Source organism: Typopeltis vanoorti, chromosome 19, assembly GCF_054136105.1.
Source record: "Typopeltis vanoorti isolate ZY-2024b chromosome 19, IOZ_Tvanoo_1.0, whole genome shotgun sequence".
In the NCBI taxonomy this organism is placed as follows: domain Eukaryota; kingdom Metazoa; phylum Arthropoda; class Arachnida; order Uropygi; family Thelyphonidae; genus Typopeltis; species Typopeltis vanoorti.
Genome location: NC_143567.1, coordinates 13,264,456 through 13,289,886, shown reverse-complemented (window position 1 = coordinate 13,289,886; position 25,431 = coordinate 13,264,456). Strand labels below are relative to the sequence as shown.

At 37.5% G+C, this 25,431-nt stretch overlaps 2 protein-coding genes across 4 annotated transcripts in view; both read right to left on the bottom strand.

The window, feature by feature from the left end:
• Positions 1–25,431, bottom strand: part of LOC150095860 (zinc finger MIZ domain-containing protein 1-like) — a 383,815-nt gene that overhangs the window by 309,937 nt on the left and 48,447 nt on the right. The window lies entirely within an intron of this gene.
• On the bottom strand, positions 23,000–23,629 carry LOC150095861 (protein ZBED8-like). Its single transcript, XM_090409549.1, has one exon. It carries the CDS (start codon positions 23,627–23,629, stop codon positions 23,000–23,002), a length of 630 nt encoding a protein of 209 aa, XP_090265675.1.

Below are 25,431 nucleotides of genomic sequence, written 5' to 3'. Positions count from 1 at the left end.
TAACTGAGGCTAAAACTGAATTGGCTTTCACATGTCACGTGTTAGTGACGTCAAATGTTGTGGTAGCATTACCACTGTTGTAATCTATTAACTAGGCAGCTCCATTGCATTCTAAAACCAGAACGAGGGGGTAATAAGGCGATAAACCTCACTGAACAAACAGAATCATTTAGAGTAGTAGTGTGGGCGACAGAATGAGAAACAGGAGAGGAGGGGGGGGGGATCCGTAGATAGCGCGCGACTGCCTGCAAACATGCACTATTTGTTGTCTGCGTGCACCATTTTGTGTTGGGATTCACGCGTCAACACATTTATTTTTTTATTTATTTATTTAAAGAATCATGTCCTGCATTAAACATGCACTGCCCTAATGACGGCAGTTTAATAGGCACTACGGGGATCACCGCGTCACCTCCGGAGCGCAAAGTTCGACAGGTTAAAACCCAACGAAGGGTGTAATTTTTGACACTCGGAGAACCTCATCAAGTGGCAGTACAGATAACACCACGTGAGCGCTAACGAGCCCCGTGTTCTAGGGGACACAAGGGTGGAGCTCGATTCTGCCATTAGCCACTGGGTGGAGCTCTGCAAAAAGGACGATGACAGCCGATGACAATGCTCCGAACATGCACTTTCGCTATTTGTGTCCGGGGGGGTCGCACCGTAATTGGCGAGGGTGGGTTAGCCCTTTCTTTATCTGTTTACCTGGAAGTAAACCGAATTACTTTTTTCACTTTGTGTTAGTTCACCGAGTAAACTGCTCATTTAATTACTAATTAGCGCGAGGTATTCGGTAGCCGCGAGGCATGTTTTTATACGACCCATTAAATGCCTGGGAAGGATTGAACACCTGATCAGCCTTCGTTATCCGAAGGCATGGACAGGGCAAAAACACTTCAAACTCGCTGTCCTGCTCATTCCCATAACTGAACTATCCTTCCAGAATAACAAATGAATGAAATCAATTTCTTGTTTCGTGCGAAATATAACTCGAACTGCTGTGGTAACAAAATTAACATCCATGTAGTATATTCACTAAATTACAGAACGTTTATTTTTAAACGTTCGGTTTTACTCTTTGTAAAACCGAACGTTTTACAAAGAGTAAAACCGATGTGCAAACGATGTAATGTTCGATGTGATAATAATAATAAGAGCTATGACGAATATTTATCGTTGTGATATTATAACGGACTAAACGCTGTACACTTTGTCCGTCTGATTTGTAGTTGCCTATCACCGACAATGGTCTTCCCGGTCGTCATGTCCACACACGTGTTTCTCACCTGTTGATTTTCTTTTGCAGAAGAATGTAAATTTTGCTTTTGACTGACCATTCTTCGTGTAGATGTGAGCACGTTCCTCGAGCCATGCAAAACGATTCGCGGACTTTCTTCCATACACAGGAAACTGACACTCGCGATGTGAACGAGGACTTCTATTTTCGCGTGCAAACTGCTCCTCATTACTCAATAATTGCCTTTAAATGTTAGCAGACTTCGTCTCCAAAGAGTAGATGGAACGAAAGACATGTAAAATACCGGGCATTAATTTGACGACCAAACACATCTCGGGTTACTTTTGGGTGTTTTTCCTTTCTGTAATGTATGCATTACCTAACATGCAATGCGATGAGGGGGAAATTATGTAAAGTACTTAGAAAAAAATCCTAACTTTTAAACTCTTAATAAATCTTGCACGATCACAGTATATAGTAAGCCGACTCCCTGTACTTGCCTGTAGCTGTGATAATGTCAGTCATAAATCATCCCAGTTCCATCCCTCCCAACTCCTTTCCCCTGGTCCGTTACCTACCGTCCGCAGTAATCTATCCTCCTTCAAGGTGGGAAAGGCAACTTTTTTATCAGTCCTGAGACGCCACAAGGACTGTTGCAAACCGCAGTAAATATCAGAGGTAACCTATTGCACACTTTTTCTCGGCACGTACTCCACTCCCGAGTTTGTCGGGTATGGAGACACTTTAGCACAGTCGGTGAAGTTTAAATATGGAAAAAAAGTGCTGAGACATCAACTTGCTAAATGGTTGCGGTGGCGAATGAACCCGAAGTAGTATTTATTTGCTACGATAGTGCTCCGATGTACAGCCTTTCAACACATATAGGATGAGACCGACAGAAATGAATCACCGAATATGCAGGTCGCGAGACAATTAGCTTAAAAGCTGTAACGTTCAGCAAATGCCTATCCTGGTTAATAAAATAAATATCTTGGAAAACTTCAAATACTTAGTGAATATATTACTAAATATAGTTCAAACTAGGATTCCAATTAATCTTTTAAAATAAACTGTAAAGAATGGTTTTATTTTGCCCCGTCTATCGAAAACATATGAAGTAGCCAAGTAACGAACTCTGTTATACACGTTTATGTTTGATTCTTTGTTATTATTCCCCCCCCCCGTTTCTCCAGACGCTGCAACAGCCAAAGTGGGACTTACAGACTATAATCTTGATCCAGTATCCCAAAGTATGTTTCTATGGAATTAAAATGAAGATTCCAAGACATCCAGATCTGCTTTAGAATTTGGTTTTTTTCCTACATCGGATGTGCACAATCCTCTCTTTACGGAACATGAACGAACTAGCGCTAACTACCAATGTGCAGCTTTCGGGAGTGGTCCGAAATATCATTAAACACCATGACAATAACAGTTTTTTAGAACTAGAATCAAAAGTCCTAGTGCAAGCGCTTCCCAAACTGTGAGCAGCGGCCCCCTTGGGGGCCGTTAGTTTTGTTGAGGGGGCTATGAAATAATGAAAACAAATTTTAAATGTTTTAAGACTAAGAGTGCCATGTCAAATGTGTATGTAAGATGCTAAAAATGTAACATTTGCATTTGATTTTTGCAGTATTCGCTGTGTATGTTTTGGATTGAATATAAATACAATAATATGTCTGTATTACGATTTTTTTTTTCGATGGGGCCGTGAAATATTTTAATTTTTCCAAGGGGGCCTTCACATCCATAAGTTTGAGAAGCACTATCCTAGTGCAAACCATTAATAGCGACCACGTGTCATTCTCCTCTGAATCTCATTGTTAGGATATAGCACACCGCTCAATTAGCATTCTCCAAATTCCACTTCGACTGTCGCATCTCCGAATATACAGACCCGTTAGCTCGAAAAGACTTGGTTGGAGCAAACATGTTCAATGTCTTTTAAGTGGACTTCTGAAGAGGAACTCTCCACAAACATGAAATCATTCATGTGAGGATGATTTCATGTTTGTGGAGAGGTCATCGAGACTAGACAGATACCGATGTGTATTTTTCAATTTAGCAAACTTTTTATTATTTTTTTAATGTTTCAGTTTCCAAGATTGATTAGTGTTAAATTCAAGTATTTATTTTTAGCAATTAATTAATGTCCAGGTTGAAGTACATTTGAAAATAAATACTGTACTCTACTTAGTGTGCATGAAAACTCAGGCTATGGAATTTGGTATAATATTCCATACTGCAAAGCACCCACCAAACTTTTTCGGTGCTATTTCAGTCTATTAATAATAGTTGATCGTGAATAATCTGAGTGATAATAATATGGCAGTCTATTACAGGGGTGTTCAACCCGTCGATCTCTTGTGTATTCCTCCTTACAAATTTAATTAAAACTGAATATTTTATTAATCATTACTTTGTATTATTTTTAATTCGCTCTAAGTGTATTGCTATTGTTTATTTATTTTTCGTTAAAATTGTCAAATCAGTAATTTTCTTATAAGTCGGGTAAATGAATTAATTTGGATCAGTAGAAGTCAAATAGCGAGCCGAGTGAATACGATTATAAGCAAAGTGTAAAAACTCGATTGTAGCTTAAATATTAAATATTTCAAAGCACATTACATCGATTTTTTACTTAGGTTAAGTCCTATGTGAATATTGTAAAAAAATAAAAACTTTGTTTGTCTCGATATAGGATGTTTTTGTAAATAACTCTTTTGAAGGCTAACTGTATATACTGCTTTAATAAGAATATGTTAGTGTTAAAAACAAAGGCAATGTTTTTGTCACCGAAGCTGTACATGGCGGCATTAGAAAGATTGTTATTGAAACTTGTATGAGAAAGGCTTGCAGGCTCTAAGTGTAAACATCTCCGAAGTCAGTCAGAAAGAGTTCAAACAACTTCCCGATGGCCGGCAACTTGCAATCAAAAGAAAGCGGAGGAGAACAAAAGGCATGCCGAACTTGAAACTTAAGATGAAAGACTCATACCGATTCTTTGGGGGTTGCCAAACTTCATGCGAGGTCTCAGAGGAGGCCTAATAATAAGGGACTGAAGCAAGCAGAAGGGGTCCTGGTTCCAGAATTGCTGTCAGAGAGGAGGCCGCCCGGTCCAGAGTCGCCATCAGAGAGACTGCCCGAATCCACGTTGCTTGAGAGAGGAGTTTCCCGCTTCCAGAAAGCAGCTTTCTCGGTTCGAGACGTCGCTAGAGAGAGACTACTTCTAGGCCGCAGACAAGGTTTCAAATTGCCGAAAGGCCGAGTTCCATTTGCCGGAGAAAAGTTTCCATGCCAGATTAATGTCAGACGTTTTCATTACAATTTGATGAATCAAACGACTTCACTGATATTGCTCAGTTAATGGAATTTATTCGCATGGTATTTCAAGATTATTCAAGTAAAGAAGAACTTTTGAAAATTATACCATTATTGGGAAGGGCCAGGGGAGAAGACATTTTTTCGGCATTTGATGAATTTGTGAAACAACACAAACTTCCGCTTTTTAAACTTGTGTCTATTACTACTGATGGTGCTCGTGCAATGACGTAATAAATCAGGCTTCATTTCATTATGTAAAAACGATGACAAATATCCAGATTTTTTTAACGTGCCACTATATTATTCACCAACAAGTACTGTGTAGTAGAAGATTAAACACAAAAGATGTTTTGGATATTACATTTAAAATTGTAAATTCTGTTCGAGGAAAAGCCCTGCAACGGCGGTTATTTAAATTACAGGCAGATGATGATAGGGAACTTCTGTTGTACAATAATGTTCGCTGGCTCAGCAGAAGTCAATTTTTAGAAAGATTTCTTGTATTAATTAACGATATAAAAATTTTCTTGATGAAAAAGGAGATATTTATCCACAATTGAGTGATAAAAGATGGTTGTTACACTTATCATTTTTAGTAGATTTCTGTTCGAAATTAAGCAATTTAAATTTAGAGTTACAAGGTAGAGATAAAAATTTAATTGACGTGTTAAGTTCGATAAAAACTTCCCAACAACACTTACTTTTATTAAAGAAAAATATAAATGACCGCGAATTTAGATATCTCCCATATTTATTAATATTTTTTGAACAAAATCAAGAAATGCTTCGCTATGATTTAAAATAATTTATTCGTGAAATAGAATTAGTTGAGGAAGAAATAAATTCAAGATTTAAAGATTTTAATAAAACTGAAATGATTGTATCTTTTATCAATAATCCATTTCAAGAAAACTTGAATATCACAGAAATTTCAAATAAAATTAGTGGGCTGTTTGATATAAACCAAGCTGAAGTAGAACTTGAGATAATAAACATTCAGAATAGTTTACATTTAAAATCAATAAACAATGAAGTCATTTGGAAGTATGCACATGAAAAATTCCCAAAAATTCACACTAACTTTTTTTCTTTTTTTTTTAATCAACCAGCATTTCCTGTAACTTGCGAGTTTGGAATCAATCTGTTGTTTTTTCTAACTTTGGTTTTCCAAAATAGAGAAATAAATACTTTATTCCAATATTTTTTTTGTTATATTAAAATATTTGTTGTATTGAAATAATTAAAAGTAATAAATAAATTTTTAAATACACAAATAAAGTTTTTAGTTGTGTATTTTTTTTAAGTTGTTTATTTTTAGTTGTTTATTTGTGTGCGTAATCAGATATCAGGTTGGGGGAACGTGATCTATATAAGAGAGTAGATCGCCGAATAACTTTTTACAGAAAAAGTAGCTCGCGTAGTAAAAAAGGTTGAACACCACTGGTCTATTACAATACTTTGTTAAAAGTCGGTTAACTGGAAACTGTCTCCTTTACAGACATTTTATGTAAATTCCCATGAGTTTATGCTTTGTTCTGCCACGTGGTATACCAATGAGATTTATTATTCTAGAAAAATCCTAGTGTTGTTTTACACGATCTTTACAACAGTGCATGTGCACTTTATTCCACGTATTTCAAGTAAGGCATATACAATAAAAGACGAAAACAGTGGCGATGTTAAATTTTTCATTTCGTTCTTTGTAGTAACACTAGCACGAAAGATTCGACTGTTCGTTGGAGAGTAACTAGTGAAGTCAGCAGGTACTACTTTTCTAAATAAAAACGTCTAAGATTAAAATAGAAGTTTTAGAGTAAGAAATAAGATCCATTTTTACCATTAAACTGCTTTATATTCTTTATTAATACATGAACATACTGTTGTTAACAACAGTATAATACTTTTAGTATTAACTATTATCAGTGACGGCTCGTGGCTTGAAATCGTGGAGGTGCTGCAACTTTCGAAATATGCATACATACTGTAATATTGATACAGTGTATACGTGTTTGGATAAAATATCAAAATTATGGTAAAATTTAAAAAAAAATTAAACATGAAACAATATTGTTTATTATCGATAAAATTATACAGTTTGGTATAATTCAAAATTACTTAAAAATAAAATCTATTCCTTTAATTGTGATGTCCAAATATTTAAAGAGACGGAGTAAACACAGTAAGCACCACAAACACTACAACTGGCACAAACTGCATATAAACAATAATGGAACTGCGCGACGGACAGTGCCGCATTATGCTAACAGCTCGTATCTCACTATGACGTGCACATGCTTGCGCGCTAGCAATATGACACTGTGGTAAACACAGTGCTGCTAGCGTCCTTTGCCCTCCTAAGTGCTACAAGATGGATTTTTATTATTTTTTATTCAAAATAAGAGAATTGTATAGGATTGTTGATGATAAAATTAAATATTACAAGCAAATATAAATAAATTAATAAATATATTTATGTATCGAGAAAAACTGGGGGTGCTGCAGTTCCGCAGTGCCTATGCACGAGTCGTCCCTGACTATTATATACTATAAGAATCTTTGGCCAAGGAATCCTTGCCTTGACATCTGATCTAAACTCTCATCACAAGAAATCCACACTAACATTTGAAATTTACTTCAAGAGGAAGTTTATGATCTCCATCTAAGGCAACAGATGGCAAACCTGTCGATGAAATAATTATAGTTTTTTTGTTTTTGTTTTTCTCACCACTCACCAATTATAACTTGCGATTATTTAGCACCATCCTCTTCCTAATCCAACTGATTTCAATTTTGCGATTATTTCTCAGGTAAAAATTAAATATCATCTCCTTTCATATTTGTATATTCATAGGATGTGTGATCTCAAGACTTAAGATTGATTTTGGTCCCTGAGGAATAGTCAGATAACGTTCGGAAATCTTAAGAGAGGCCTTATGGTTCAGATCTTTAAAAACTGCTAGAGGACAAAAAAGAGACAAAAAAAATCGACTTACCGTTTTTTTTTTTTTTTTGGACTACAGTACGCGATGTACCATATGCACGATGACTCGCTGGTATGACAATTTTATTCTCATTTGAATTATATTAGCTTTGAATTTTTTACCCAGAAAGCAGTAACGAATTCAAAGCGAACCAATCACCTCTCCTCTCTTGGGTGAAGAAATGAAAACGACTTAAATGTCATCAATGAAAAAAATTAATTATACTGAGAAAACAAATGCTAAAAATGTAATAATTATTTTTGCAATCAGTCACAATGTCGTAATCATCCCTATCAAGACTGAAGGTAATATTCGCTACTGCTCCAGACAAATGTATGCAGATTACTAGTCAATAATAATATTTAAAAAAAAAAAATTTTTTTTTTTTTTTTTTTTTTTAGAAAATTCAAGCAATCTTGAGTGAACGTAATGATAATCAGCTAACATCTACATTCTCTACAAATCTTTGTATTAAGCAAAATATGTAATAAATGTGTTTCAGAGAAAACAAAAAGTTCTTAAAAAAAACGGTAATAGATGCTAAAAAAAAAAAAAAAACCTACGCAAAATATCTTGAAGAAGAAACACGCACTAGTAAATACTGAATATCGTACCATTGGCTTTCAGAACAGCTGAACTATCATCAATTTAAGGGGGGGGGGGAGAATGGTGATTTCAAAGAGGTATGATCTGAAAAACTGAAAATTTATTTATATAAAATTGAGTTTTTTTTCTTTTAAAAATTGTTTTAAAAATTAAATAATCCAACCCTTTTATTTTAATGATTATCAGTGACACCGAGTATAAAGCTAGCAACTTTTCCGAATATGAAAACTGTAAAATACCAGCAAAAAAATTTGCAAAAGGTCTAAAAAACGTATAGGATGCTCAAATAAAACATTCGTAGATGATTGAATAAACTGGGATGTTAGCAGAAACAAGAATAGAATTTCTAAATCAAAAGAAAGTAATTGAGAAACTACACTTAAAATAGCCAGCTTTACACTCTCGTTCCCAATAAAGAACGAAGAGTATTAAGACGTCACACGTTCCACGTGGGAGTCCGGACACTTTCCCATCGAAATGGGAATGTAAACACCTCTTTCTGTGACCAAACATTAAACACTTAAAAAAAGCAAAAGTTGATGAAGTGGTCCACTGTGATTTGACTAATGTTCTTCGGGCTTAACAACACATCACCGATGCTATATTCAACGCTAGAAAAATTCCCGAAGGACAACCAGGAAAACATAAAGGTCTTTGACCTGCGCGCATGCTGGGGAGTTCGTACATCGATCACCTTACCGCTCTTTGACTCCAAGGCCTTCAAATGCGATGCATCGCAGCTCTCACACTGGTTCGATGAATTGATGAAATATTAAAGCGCTGCTAGGACACGTTGATTCGGAGGGATGCCGCATAAAGGCTTAATAATGTTTGACATGGTCGTAATACACGCCACAAAGCCATCCAAGATTCTTAATGTCGTTAACAATACTTTTATGGTTTTTGAAAGCGAGGTAATGAAATTGGACAGCACGTTGCAGTCACCAGAGACTGCTGATCTTGACAGTGACCTTCCATTTGTTATTTATTATTGTATATTAAAGGGTTATTATCCACTCGTAAAGAGATATCTGGTTTCAGATGCAATGAGAATGCAACCGCATGACACTCGATGGAGTCTGCATGTTCTCAAAAGTTAAACAATCAACAAAATTGGTGTATTCTGAGCACCATGTATGTTGGGATTCAACTGACTGATTGCTTCTCGCAATCAGTCAGTTGAATAATATAACATCCGTATCAGTCGCTAGAGGGAAGCACTGGTGTAACGATAATAAAATGGTATTAGACTCCATGATCGTCTAAATAATTTTGAATTTTAGTCAGATTTGTAACTAGTTACTTAAATAAACTGTTATCTATTGATTATCGGGAAAAGAGTGTCATGTGTCAGTTCTAGAATATAATGCGTGTAATGAATACATTAAAAGGAAAAACCATCAAGTCCATAAAAAACCTGAGTACAAGGGGCACAACTCGCTGTTTTTCTTTTTATTATTATTTGTTTTCAGAGACGATAAAAAACTTCAGCTCCCAACCTCTCCAAAGAAACGTCTATCTCCCACCCTAGTGTTCGGAGACTACCTCCCCGACATAAAGAGACTACTGACCCATTTATGTTTCCTCACCTGCCTGTCCCTAACATCTCCCCATTTCTCCCCAGGGTTATTTTGAAGATCTCTTCGTAAGTTCCCTGGTAGCCACCCCACTTCTTGCATAAACGCCAAGTTTAACTAATAGCATTCCTCGAGGGTAAGTCAAAGAGCACGTGGCTAACCTAGAGATTCAAAGAAAAGTTTAGCGAGCATTCCTCACTTCATCTCTCCCCAAGTAGCGATGAGTGCAAGATTTAAAAAGTGTTCTCTGTATTTAGTGTCAGGGATGAGGAGGTTTCTCATTCAGTGACCAAGCTATTCACGGTCGTTTCCATGGAAATAGGGCCTCCAAGTAGGTGACTACTACAAGTTGAACGGCAGCTATTTTGTCGGAACTTATTCATAGGATAGGGAGCTTGGTGATAATAAAAAATAAAAAAAATAAAAAAAAAGGGAGAAAAAAAGTCGTACAAGGGCGGAGGGTGTATAAGTAAAGAAATCTCCTTGCAAAGTGTGTTCTGGGGATTAGCAGTTATATTAGACGATGTCTGTGCTCACATCTGAGATGCCTGTTTGTAAATATGACAGGAAATGACTATTTCAGGATGTGTAATTAAAAACCCGGTTTCTCCAAGGACTTCGTGGTTTGAGTCGGTGTCGAAAAACTAAAAAAATTGGGCGAATAGTTACATAAATATTAAAACCGATGAAGGTCGTTTAACTGAAATTAACTAATTTGTTTTTTTTTGTTGCTACAAAAATACAGGTTATCCATAAATATTTTTCGAGACAATATTTTAGGATAATTGATCAGAACAAGATTGGTAAATAAAAAAGAGAAAGGGCTATCGTATTTCTATGGTGTGTCTGATCTACAGAGAGTTGAAGCCTCCAGACAAGCATACAAGAGGATCGACCACCTTGACGAAGAGCGGTATGAAATCTTTGAGGGACCGAGTGACCATACGGTATTTGATTCAATGACTAGATGGATCAGTTAAGGGTGGATGGTATTTGAGAAGGATCATTTAGCGAAACAATTTAAAGCAGTTTTTAGTTCATTAGGATAGAGTTAAGATGTGGTTAAAGGCACGTGTTGTCTGAATGGGACAGAGAATGCACAGTTGTTGAGGAGCGAATGTCAGGTTGCTAGTTTGAGTTTGGTTAGTAGTTTACAGTCAAGCACAGCGAATGATGTACAATTCCGAATATCCTAAACTTGGTCGATTCATGTCACTTGTCGGCAACACTAATTTGGTAATTTCCTCTCTTAGACAAATGTCCAAAATGTTTCAATATCAATTATTTCTTTGGTTTTTTCTTGTTGTTGGAGAAAGGACGATATCATCCCCCTTTCGTATACCTCACTGCCTTCAACAAAATACTTTTTTATTGGTTCTCGTACACGCGTAAAAGAATGCTGTGAGTAGACTTGTGAAAGCAGAAAACATATTACCCAGCGAGAAGAGAAGGGACGAAAAGGGGACACACAAAAGTAGGGACGACCTCTCCTCGTGAAATCAGATAGGAGTAATATTAGCCGTCTGAGGGAGATAAACCATGATGCATCAAAAAATACTGAGAGTACTGTCAAACTGCTTAGTGACTTCCTTGGTTTGCAAAAAGACACCGGGAATGGTGTGAAAGTAGGCCACCATTCAGAATAAACCATTGAAGAGATTATTTAAGAAGCAAACAAACTTCGTGATTCACTTTTTTAAAGGGTATTTATAATATGTGTGGTTATTTTTATATTATTAAGAGGACGGTACGGATAGCACATCATGCTAAAATTTCAACTTGCTAATCCCATGGAAAGTAGAAGCATTTAATATGTCAATGAACAGCCAATATATATATATATATATATATATATATATATATATACATACATACACACATACAAGTGCGGCAGTGAATGTATCTTACTGCCGAAACTTTGCAACTAATGTTGATGTCTCACAAGGCTCCATTATTTCGCCTACTCTCTTCCTTCTATCATATCAATGACCTTCTCCAGTTCACTGCACATCCGATACACAGTTTGGTTGATTACAGTGCACTGCACTTCTCGATTTGACAAAATGTGTAACACAAAAAATCAACAAAACTAAACAATATCTAGTTCTACACCCTTTAAATTATTCAGTGGAGCTCTGACATTGTTAACTTCAGTGACAGGATGGAACCCATTGCTCTCATATCTCTTCAAAAATTGTCTCCATTTCTTTCTGATGTGTTACTTCTGGCAAAACCCAGATTTCTAGACAAAACGTCGCATGTTTCGCTGTCATAAACATATCAGTTATCACTTCTCCATACAATCCGTAAATTTCATTCCGTTCGCTCCATCTATTGCATCCTTTAGATCAAACCTTTTTCCGCAGTATCTACAAGCCTTGCTACAGATCAAACATGGACCTTTTTTCAACACTTCCTGCCCCTGACCATCCCTAGCGCTGGCCCTCAAGTTACTTAAGCTTAAGTAATGAATTCCACTTCTTGTTATTAAAATCCTACTATGGGGGTCACAAGACAGGATGTTGTGATGTGCTGCTATATTTACCAATTTTCGGATTGATGCACCAAAGAAGAAGACTATGGGGGTCAAAGTTCGACTTCCGATTCAAAGTAGAATATTATCATTCTTGCAAATTTTATTGGATAAAGAGATTCAAAACACAGCGCACCAAAGGTGACGTTTAATTAATGGGAAAAAAAAAACGAAAAGCAGAATATTTGTTAGGGGGGAAGGAAAAAACGTCAACAAAAATCTGATTTTTTTTTTTTTTTTTTTTTTTTTTGCAGTCGCCTCTATAGGTCATAAGGTTCAAATTTCGACTAAATCTGGAATATCGTTTTTCCATACATGGATGTTCCTTTGAGGATTTCAGTTCAGTGCACAGCGAGGGGGAGTAAGGGGAAGTCTCTTTCTCAGACATTTTACATGTCACATATATCCACTTCTGGAACAGTGGTTGCATAAGGTCCTCTAAAACATTTAGTCAAATCGGTCTTGAGTGAAGATAATCTTATGTGAAGGTAATCCTTTTTTTTATCGTAGTCATTCTTGGAAATAACTTCTTTTTTTTTTTTTTTTTTTTTTTTGCATATTGAATTATAAACCATAGACACTGTGAAATGCAATTCAATTGCTTTCGGTAATTTATTCCTGGAATAATTATTTAATTTAAAACAAAATTTAAGAAACGTGGGATCTCAAAAGTCAACAGAATTCTTTACATTTTGCATTCACTGATGAACGACCACGGTTTCCACAATTAAAAAATAAATAAATAAATAAATAAAAAATTGCGATCAATACCGTGGGCTACAAGGTATTGATTTCCTTATTTGGAAATCAGTTTTTGTTAATATTATCGATGCCGAATACTCATGAGATTAAAGAATAAAAAAACTGTAGAGGAATGAAATATTTTAAGTAGTTAAAATTCGATACACGTTATGAAGTTTTTTAAGAATTAAAGAATTGGTTTTCTTCGTCTTCTGCCCTCCCTACGTTTTGTTCATATGCAGTATGTTATTAAATGATTAGGAGCGTGCGATTAGTTCACACGTACAGGTTGCCTGGCAACGCACTTGCAACGACTTGAATACTGCAACTGTATCAGTGCAAATTTTGGGCAGTGGCTAATTGTTTGATTTCGCATCCAGATCACAACTGCAGGAATTCGAACAATTAGCGCTAGATGTAATGCTCGACTGGATTCGAACCCAGGTATTTCTAACCAAAAGGTACCTATCCACTAAAAGACAAGACCAGTCCCAGGGCACTGCCATTCGAATGCATGATTTGTATTTGAATGGCAGCGCATTTGTTATAATCTTTTAATCACTTATAAGTGCATGTTTTCTATGGTACTTCCAGTGTTCGTTTTTTTTTTTAAATTTCAAATTAAACTTTTATGCACCCTCCTGTATTCGTAAGTGATTAAAAACAAATGACAGAAATAACTGATTTATTTATTTTTTATTTTTGGTAGATAAAGTCAAATCTTTTTTTAATCAATAATGCAAATAACAAGGGGAAATTATATATTCCCTAAAAAAATATACATATATATTCACAGCAATACTTTCAAAACGACCAAACCTTGGGGAAATAAAAATGATATGATCATGGTAGCGTACTGCTTTAACTTATCCGCTAGCGATTTTTTTTTTTTTTACTGACTAACAAGGGATACAATAGCGACCTCTACCTCTCTCTATAACAATGAGCTTTATCTTTAATTATTTGATCTTTAATATATGTCAGTGGATATATTAACAACGAGGAGATGGAGTCTTTGACAGGACTGTTCAACAAATGTATTAAGTAAACTGAGATCCCATTTGATTGGTAAACTAGCACGACAGTACCTATGTGGAAAGACAAAGGTGACGTCCTCTGCCACACCATGAAATTTTGAACGTATAATCGATGCCAGTTTATGAGACATTGTTACTATATCACCAAATCAATGTGGCTCTGTAAAAGGTTGTGGGAAGACAGATGTAATCCATGCCGTCCGCCTACTAATGGAAAGACAGGGGAAAAAAAAGAAAGTCGCTCCACATGGCCTTCCTAGATCTGGAAAAGGCGTTCGATCGGATCCCACATTAACTAATTTGGTACTCTCTACGCACCCATGGCATCTCTGGCGCCTATATACGCTCCTCTACACTAATACCATAAATTCCATTCGCTGTGCTGCCGATGTCACCAAGCCGTTTAACATTCAGGTAAGCGTCCACCAAGGATCTACTCTATCACCACTTCTGTTTATCCTGTGCATGTGACTGCAGACCTGCAATAACCTCATTCGTGGACCCTACTGTACGCCAACGATGCCCTACTGGCCTACAAGACCAGAGCTGAACTTGAATTACTGGTCGACCATTGGAAAACCCGGCGACAATTTCGGTTTGCGACGCAACCTGACAAAAACTGAATATTTAGAATATGGCATCCGAACAGATGAAACAATTCTTGTAAATTGTACAGAACGTATTAAATCCTAACTTTCAGCACCTTGGTTCCCGTGTGACGCCTGATGATAGCATCCTCCCAGACGCCAAAACACGCATTGATTGCCTGGCTGACATGATGCCAGATCATTGGAGTCCTGTGTGACAAGAAAAGACCCCGGCGTCTCAAATCCAAGATCTATCGCGCAGTCATTGGACCAGTTGAACTATATGGACCAGAGTGCTGGCCTGTAACAAAACAGCATGAACAAGCACTATACGTCATGGGGATGCTACGATAGACACTGGTATACACTCGACTAGATTATATTGCAAATGATAACATCCGGAAAATCCTCGGCGTTGCCCAGAGAGATGAGGGAAGAACGTTTATGATGGTACGGGCCTGTGGCCAAGGATAAATGGAATCTGTTGCAGGACGGGGCTCTTACACTTAGCCCAGATGGTCGACGACATAAAGGACGCACGAAAAAACGAAGGATGGACAGCTTGAAAGAAGACATGCAGGCCATGGGTGTCCGGCCTACTGATGACGCAAAATGAATGAAACGAAAGCCTAAATGCAAAACAGCGAACCCTGCACCAAGCGGGACATAACGCTTGGAAGAAGGGAACAAAAGGAAATTATAATTAGAATCCAATACTAACACCACTAATCTAATTTATGTTTTAAGCGACAGAAATTTGCATACTTTATTCACAAAAATCCACGTATCTTATTTAAAAAAAAAAAAAAATGCATTTATTATTCTACAGGCTTAAACGTAATATAAAAAAAGCTTTTTTTTTTTTTTTAATTCTCTTTTATCGACTTGGAGCAAGAAATAATTATCGAAACTCTTAAGTTCGCGGTACTGGGTGAAGAAATATCTCAGAAGCACTGAAATCACCTAAAGATAATAAAAGTTCAACTAATTTTTATCATCAAATTTCTAAGACATTTCCGCAAATGGTGTATGGGATGCTATGACAGCCACATGATTTAATTATACATTATTAATCTCCTATCAGCAAACTTCTCCAAATTAGTCAAATCTAATATTCGGTCTTCTCAGACACTTCTGACTGAATCAATCCACTTAGATCCTGGTCTTCCTCTTGATCTTTTCCCTGCAATGAAGCACTTGTTCTCCTAACCTTTCTTGAATGCTGACAGTGTCAAATTCCTTCCTTATATCTTCATTTTTAACATGGTTCTGCCACTGATGCTACCTGTCTTTCCCCATAATGATTGTGAAAATATAATTGGTAAGAGCAGACGAATACATATACATCAATATCATTTGTAATAACCCAATTACATACAATTAAAGACTACTAGTTAAGATTAGGAACATCGTCTTTCCCTACATTTCTGCAGCATGCTGCACACACGACTGCAGCGATGGTAAGAAGCGAAAACAATAATAATAATAATAATAAAAAAAAAAAGTAACTGATATTTATCCCCCTCTTGGGGTAAAAACGTTTTGGATGCCATCGATTGTTTACAAGAACGCCCTACAATTTTCTTTGAAGAATCAAGATTCTTCATTAATAATATTATTGCAATAAAAATATTATTAGTTGCAAGTCATTCTCTAAAATAGAGATTTTGTAAAATAGTTTGTTTATTGTTCCAGTTAATACAGAGATTAACCTTGTTCACTTCTATGAAATTAATCGGTGCTTTACTTCCATAAATAAAGTACGTAATTGTTTTTAATTAGCAAGTTCTCCAAACTTCTGAATGATGTTTCATTGTTAAATTCGTCTAAAGCCTATCCTAATATGTACTACTTATTTTTATCAGTATTTATTGATAAGCAATATTTTTTAATAATAATATTTAATTTTAAATATTCTTTTTAAAATTTATGAATATTAAACTTTGCTAATTAAATTCAGCAAGTATTCTTAAGGAATTCAAACACACCTTTTGTTATTTATTTAGATGATTAAATAAATTTACTACTTCATGGAGAGTAATGGATGGCAATGCTGTAGCCAATGAAGTTCTAACTGAGGCTCAGCTATTGCTGTTACCCTCCTGCCATGATCAGAGCTTTAATAGCGCAATAACACTTTATCCCTACACTGTCCTCCACAGATAACGGGGAAGATGAAAAGCATTTTTGCTTCGCCCCTTTAAGCCAGTCCTTATAAGGATATAAGAATATAAACATATCAAACAGCGGGGAATATGAAAAGCATCTGCTTCACCCTTTAAGCCAATAAACTTGAAAGAATATAAGCATGATTGATTGATTCAGGTATTCGTGATGGCGGCTCGCGTGTTAGTGTTTCGTGATTGATGGTGATGTTGTGAATTTAATTGATATGTTTTTTGGCGATTTCTGCTTATTCATCAGTAATAGTAGTTAATTGCTTGCCCATAAAGAAACACCTTATTTTTCCATAGCGGTTTATCCAGGTAAGTCAATTGAAATTACAAGGACGATACGCTATGCCTACTGCCGCTAGTATCCCCATTCTTTCATATCTTGTAATCATAAGCAACTGTCTATTTGCTATCGTGACAAGGGCAAGGCATGTCTTGCCCCACAGAACAGACTTTGGGGCCAATCATGGAAGCACCATATGAAGAACTAAATATCAAAGAACTTCTGGCTATCTTCAAGCATGTAGGCAATCTACTGCACACTAAATGGCCAGGTAAAGTCGTAATTCGTCAAATAAAAGAGATTGATTCAGATGACCCTCAACTCTCTGAATTTCTTCCCAGTATCCATCAAGATAGCACCAGCGTAATAGAAACAACTGCTGATGATAATTCCATTGCAGATCACAGCGATTATCAGAAGGTTCATGCTCCCAAAAAACGCAAAACTGCAGCCTGTGAACCACCCAAACCGGATCGAATGGAAGAAGACGGTCCTGACCCGGACTCTCCTACCTCCTCAAGGGAAAAGATATCTCCGATTATTCTGCGAGAAAAGAAAAATTGGACGTCCCTAAGGCCTATGATGTCCAATTTAAAGATTTCATACAGTCAAGCAAAGAATGTCACAGAAGGTATTAAAATACAGCCCTGCTCAGTGATGGATTATCGAAGGTTGACTGGTGAATTGGATGCCAAATGTATACAGTATCACACCTTTTCACTAGGATCAGAAAGAAACCTCAAGGTAGTGATCAGAGGTGTCTCGGAAGACGTATCCATAGAAGGTGGTTGCGGATCTACACCACCAAGACCTACCACCCGTTAAGGTCAGTAGAATGACCAAAAAAGACAAGACTCCAATGCTACTGGTTCTAATTGAGATCAGTCAAGCTTATAAGCACATATATGATCTGACATCCATCTGTGGACTAAAAATTACTATAGAACCACTACGAAAAAGAGCTTCAACAGGGCAGCGCCACAGATGTCAAAGATTTGGCCACGCCCAGAAGATGTGCAGGGCTGAATTCAGATGTCTAAAATGTGGGGTTGCTCGCCCAAGAAATACATGCACTAAACCAAAATCTACCCCGGTTAAATGAGCCAATTGTGGCAGTCCTCACACTGCCAATTACAAAGGATGCGCTCACAATCCAAGAAATAGAAAATCTCAAGCAAAAACATTTTCTTCCTCACTCAGCACACTTATGTCAGAGACTACGTCACAGTTTCCTGAAGTTCAATATAAAAGGTCAGACGCCCTTCAGACGAAGCCAGAGGTTCCCAAAAGAGTAACTCCGCAACAACAATCTAGGACATATGCGGATGTAACTCGTCCTAAACAGTCATCCCGTGAACAGACACCATACACAAATCTGACAGCTATCATTACCTCTTCTCTCTCAAATATGCTGTTGGATTTTAGCAGATCCAACCCTTCACAAAGTTCTACTAACAGATTTCTAAAGGGCATACAAGCCATTATCTCGGCGCTCACTAATGAACAGTAACAAATTAAAACAAGAATCTCTAGAGATCATTGCGTGGAACGCGAACGGCCTGAGGAGTAAGATTTTAGAACTTCAAAATTTCGTCCAAAGACATCAGCCAGATGTCCTGTTACTAAATGAGACGCACCTAAGACCTTCAGACAATCGCAAAATTTGTGGAAACCAACTGTACAGAGCAGATAGACTATCCCACAGAGGAGGAGGCACGGCAATTTTCATTAAAAATTCCATCTCTCATCACTCCATAAACATCCCTCCTACCACCAACCTCGAGGTCACCAGCATTGAGATTCTCATTAGTTCTGTCGGCAAATTAAAAATCTTCGCAGCATATCATCCTCCACTAAAATCATTCCTGTTCTCGGATATGAACGCCTTATTCGATACCGAAGAGCCTATCATTCTGGCAGGTGATTTAAATGCCAAGCATTCAACCTGGAATAGCCGTTCCACCAACAAAAAAGGACAGATACTACAAAACTATGCTTGTTTCAAAAACCTTCATGTAATAGGTCCCGCTGACCCCACCCAGCACAACACTTATGGTCGGGCTGATGTGTTGGACGTAGCCATATTGCAGCACATCAGCCTCCAATACAATTTAATGACGATTAACGATCTGTCATCAGACCATAACCCAATACGGTTAAAACTGGGAAACCTTGAAAAATTATCCCCTCCCCTCGCTCATCTATTCCTGGGAAAAGGCTCTCCGAGGTAGTTCCAAAATATATTGGTCCTCTTCCCATCATTAAATCAAAAGAGGAAACTGAAACAGCTGTTAAAAATCTAACAGAACAGATTAAAGCAGCCTGTGCAGCAGTTACTACCCCTACAACTACCCGCAAGTCCAACCACTTGCCAGAAGATATTATGAATCTGATTAGAGAAAAAAATAAGGCAAGAAAAAGATACAACACCAGGGCGCCGCAAAACAAACGGATCTTGAACAGGTTCAACTCTGCAGTGAGAGATGCCCTCGCAGCCCATAAAACTCAACTCTGGGAAGAAAAACTGACCTACATCTCTACTGATAACCACTCCATATGGAATCTCATCCGAAAGATTAAAAACAGAAATAAACCTTTCTCCCCCCGTCCAAACAGATTCAGGTCTCATCCACACTGATGCTGATAAAGCTGAAGCAATAGCAAATCATCTTGAAAATCAAGGTAAACTTGCATATGATCACCTCGATTTTAACCATATATATACAAGATCTACGTAACATCAGATATTCACTCAATTCTACTCTCACATATGCCACTCAAATTGCACCCACCTCACCTGCTGAAATATATGCTATTAGTAAGAAGTTCAAGAACAAAAAGGCTCCTGGACCCGATGGTATCTCTAACAAAGTAATAAAGCTTCTACCACGTAGAGCTATTGTCCATCTGACAAATATAATTAATTTCATCCTTCACCACAAACATTAACCTTCCTACTGGAAACTGGCGGACATAATACCGATCCATAAACATGGAAAAGATCTCAGATTGCCTCAAAATTACAGACCAATCAGCCTGATCTCAAATCTCAGCAAAGTTGCCAAGAAGGTAATTATTACCAGACTTCAAGATTCAGTACTCCGATTAAATATCCTGCCTGAGGAGCAGTTTGGCTTCCGACAGTCGCACAGCACCACGCAGCAAATACACAGATTAGTGGAACACATCATCACGGGTTTTAACTGGCATCAATGCACTGGGGCTGTTTTCCTTGACATAGCCAGTGCATTTGACAAGGTTTGGCATTATGGTTTGCTATGCAAACTGATATCATCTGGTGTACCAATCGGAATCATTCATCTTCTAAAGGCATACCGTTACGATAGGCGCATGCAAGTCAGGATGTGTGGGGTAGTCTCGATACAAAAACGCATCTTGGCTGGAGTTCCACAAGGATCCTTACCGCACAACCCATTATCTTCAATTAAAGCTCTATACGCTGATGATACAGCGATATTAGCCAGATCTTTAAAGCCTCACCTAGCCATCAAGAAACTGCAAGAAAACCTACTTCTAATCGAACAATATTTCTCCAGGCGACTCGAAGTGAATCCCTTGTAGAGCTTAGCCGTCCTATTCTCCAGAAGATCAGTGTTTTCAAAAAAAGATATTCTCCTTTTCAACACTAAAATTCTGTGGAAAACTGAGATCAAATATCTTGATGTAATACTGGACAGAAAACTGACTTTCAGCTCCCATATCAAGACTCTCTGTGCAAACACATCAAAAACCATAGCGCAGCTCTACCCGCTAATTAACAGAAACAGTAAGCTGAGCACCAGAATCAAACTTCTCATGTACAAACTGATGGTTCGTATAATACTCACCTACGCTTCACAGGCCTGGAGTCATACCTCAAATTATAACGTTTTATTCTCAAATGATTTTCTCAAAAATAATAAATGTCTCAGAATGATCCATGGCGCTCCATGGTTCATCCGAACTATCCAGCTGCATCGGGACACAGATATCCCCTATATTTACACTTTCATGCAGACTATAGCAATCAAATTCTTCTCAAAAGCATCTGTGCACCCTAACAAACTGATCCAACTGGCTGTAGATTATGACGCAATGGATTATTTCAAACATAAAAGGCCTAAAGCCATCCTAAACTTCAACACTGAGGACTAATCTCCTAGCCCACTCAGAGCGAGCAACTGGCTCATAAACTTTCTCCAGTCACAGTTTCTCTCAAGATATCCGGGAATTTGAAAAGCTTTTGCTTCACCCCTTATGTCAGTAAGTTGATAGAATATAAGCATCCTCTAAATCAGTGGGTCTTAATCTTTTTAGTGATCGGCATCCCAGGAGGGTAATGGATGGCAATGCTGTAGCCAGTGAAGTTCTAACTGAGGCTCGGCTGTCGCTGTTTTCCCCCTGGGACGCTGAGTTTCGCTCTCTTAGGTTTGCTCCCGATGAGGGGGGGGGGGGTTTGCCTGAGAGAGCATTTTGAATCTTTGGGGAGGGTGTTCTCCGGCACGGCCCGGTGAGGGGCTTTGTCGATGGATGCGTTTCCCTGGAATATGAGCGGTTCCACTCGGGGGTGGTGGGGTAGCCTGTCACAGAGTGGAGCCGACGCTGAGTTGGACGGTCTTTCGGCCACTAATTGGCCGAAAGACCGTCTCCTTAGACTCCACAGGGAGACGGTCTTTCGGCCAATTAGTGGTCTAGGGATCGTCCGAATTTTTAGAATTGCCTTTATAGGTAGCAACTTTGCCTTTACTTTTTATGAGCGGAACTGCTCATAAAAACATCGGCACCCCCTTGAATCAAAAAATAAGTTCTCGCACCCCCTTGAAAAATGTGTTTCTATTTCTTTATTTAGGAAATTACATCTATTGCAAGATAATTTATTTATTGAAAAATAAAAACATACATTTGCATATACATACAAAACAATATCTCAATTTTTAATGGCTATGTTGTTGTTGTTTATTCATAATAACACTTTTGAAGCGAGGCTCCTTCTTTGGAAGAGCCACGCGTAAGTCGTCACTTGCATTTAAACGATTTCTGGCTTTTTTTTTTATGTGCAAAAGTGATGAAAATCCCATTTCACACAGGTAGGTGGTGGCAAATGGTACAAGTGTCTGCAATGCTGCTTTTGCCAAAAGGATTTGGATTTAGACTTAGAACAATTCTGACTGTGTACATCAGAATTGTTCTAAGTCCAGTTTTTCAAATTCCATTTGAATACGTGCATTGGCTCGTATTTCAATAAGATCGTCTTTTATTAAATAGCTGTCGTCCATCGAATCTGGGTCAAATAGAAATAGATCCAGTATCCATCTCTGAACTTTGCTAATATTTCCCGTGGTAAAGTATCCATGAAACGATTCACTCAATTGTTGGAGGTGTATTGCAATTTCAGTTATAATTATTATTTTCTCCTTTTCCAGAACGATGGAATCAAACAAAGGAAAGTTCGCAAAATTCCCATTTTCAACTCGACGTTTCCAAATTTTTAGTTTTTCAATAAATGAAGATAATTTTTCACTAGCTGTTATTATGTTCTTACCAAATCCTTGCATTGATGTGTTTAATTCATTCAGGTGGCTAAATATGTCTGTTAAGTAGGCTAGTCGAAGTATTGCTTCTCTTTTTTCAAAAGTTTCAGCTAAATCACAATTTTGGTTCGTAAGAAACTGTATAATTTCCTCGTGCAATTCAAAAACCCTGCTTAGCATGCGGCCCTTGGAGAGCCACCGTACTTCAGTGTGATAAAGAAGCATAGTATGAACAGCACCGATTTCTTCGACAAAGCACGAAGGATACGATGATTAAGCGCTCGTCCTCGGATATACTTTATTACATTTACTGCAGTAGTTAAGTGTTGTTTTAAATTCTCTGGCAAAGCTTTCGATGCAAGCGCATGGCGGTGCAACATGCAATGCGTTATTGTACTTGCGGTATTTCTGTCTTGATGTATGAAAAAAATCCAGAATTTTTGCCCAACATTGCAGGGGCACCATCGGTGCAAACTGAGCTTATCACATTCATGGGTATTTGAAGTTTCAAAAAGAAGTTTTTGATATGATTGAAAACATCGATTCCTTTTGTCGTCAATTCCAGTGGCTCGCAAAATAAAAATTCTTCCAACATTTCTTTTTCCTTAATGTATCGCACAAATACCAACACCTGACTGCAATTATCAACATCGGTTGACTCGTCCAGTTGAATACTCACTTTTAGAGGACTGGCTTTGATGTCTTCTACTACTTGCAGTAAAATATCAACACTGAGATCTTGAATGCGCGATAATGGAATCTGCTGAATTTTCCTTTGTGCTTCAGAACCCAATACAATTTTTGCAATTTCAAGTGCACATGGTTTTACCAATTCCTCAGCTATTGTATGACCTTTTTTTTCCTTAGAACACAGACATGCCACTTGATAAGAAGCTTCTAACAAGGGCTTTTGAACTGCCGCAGCGGTACTATCAAATTTTGTGATAGTACCGCTGGTATCAAATTGTGCCTTCTTATACTTCGAGATGTTAAGAGTATGCTGCAGATTCACCGCCATGCTGATTGTTGAAATGCTCTAACAACTTTGACGGTTTAAGATTGGAGTTTGAAAATATTCTGCAACATAAAATGCATTGTGGTCGTTGCGTACCATCTTTTGCTGTTGTACAAGTGAATTCATATGCAACATAATCGTCTTTCCATTGGAGTTTTTTCGACATAACGAGGATTACTACAATCAATAACATATTATAATAAAATTAGTTTAATCCTTTATCCAAGTGTGAGCAAACAAAGTTTGCGCCTGAATTTGTTTGCTCACACTTGGATAAAGGATTAAACTAATTTTATTATACTCTAACCAAGTGAAAAATAAACTTTCAACAATAACATATTAATTATAATTTTTCAAAATTTGCAGAAAACCTTTACGTAATCAATTGATCGTATCCGGTATGGGCTTTAGTCACTGATTAATGTTGGTAAATTAAAGAAAATGAGTATTCGTTTCTGTGTCAAACCACCTCGCTAATGTTCGTACTCAGAGTATGCGAACACGTGCGCGTATCAACCAGTTTCTTATTGTACTGCATGTGCTGGTAAATTCGATGCGCTGAGGCAAAGGTAGAGAGGGTAGGAGTGGGGGTCCCTAAAGTCGACGTAGCGTTCGCTAGTTTCTCACAGGCGGTCAGGCGGTAGTTTCCATCGAAAATTTAGAAACTTCTCTCGCACCCCCTGGAAATGCTTACTCACACCCCAGGTTAAGAACCACTGCTCTAAATGTTACACGTGTAGGATTTACTGCTGCATCGAACACTAGCTAAAATCTTACATTATTCTTTAATATAATATTCCTTAATATAATATATATTTAACCATATTTTCCCAAAATTTCTGTCAAAGTTTTCAATAGTTACACAGTACACGTGATAAACAGATATCTTCATACTTGCCAAAGAAAAAACACTAATGTTCAATAATACTCGGATCATTAGGGCTGAACAACGTGATAATTCTAGTGATAAAGTAACGTTCCTTGGTATAAACTTATCTCATATATCAAACCCATTAAAAAAGCTCTTTGGAGAACTAAGTGATGGAATAAATATGATAGCACATGGAGATAATATCTTAGCTTCTGTTTCCATTGGCAACATATCAACAATGCAAATTTCTGCCAACCGTCCTAACAAGTGGACTACGATCAGTTGTGGTTGCAGCGGACACAGCTTCAAACGAATCTAACGATGATGTATTCTAACATTGCATCCACGGCAACTGATAAACATCATCTCTGACTTCGTAACTATGGCAACAGATAGAGAGGGGAAAAAAAAGTACAGAAGAAAAACCATCAGGTTGCATGATACGCGTTGACAGGGATGAGAGGAGAGGTGTGGACAAGCATGTATTTTAAAGTGGAGTGTGGTATTAATGATCAATAGAGACGTCGGCACACACAAAAAAAACTTCACTTTCCCAACAACAAAAACTCTCATGTCATCGATTGATTAGAAGAACGTCCTTGATTATGTCCTCCACCTATGACTCTCCAAAAGGCTGGCGAGATACAAAAATGAACGAGGCTATATAAAAAAAAAAAAAGAAAAAAAAACCTGAGCACGGTGGGAGGGTGACTATCGATCAAGGGTGAATTTTTCCGTCATGTCAGCTGCTGGTGGGTTGGCTCCGACTTAACGATCAGCGAGAGTGCGTTGTTGAATATTGATACATGACGATCATATCGCAAGAGTGGCGAAAGGGATTGTTAAGGGGTGCACTGGGCAGGTAAATAAGACAAAGTGATAAAGAAAACGGTCGGTGAAAAACATTTAATCGCAAATGCCGGGTTTTTCCCCT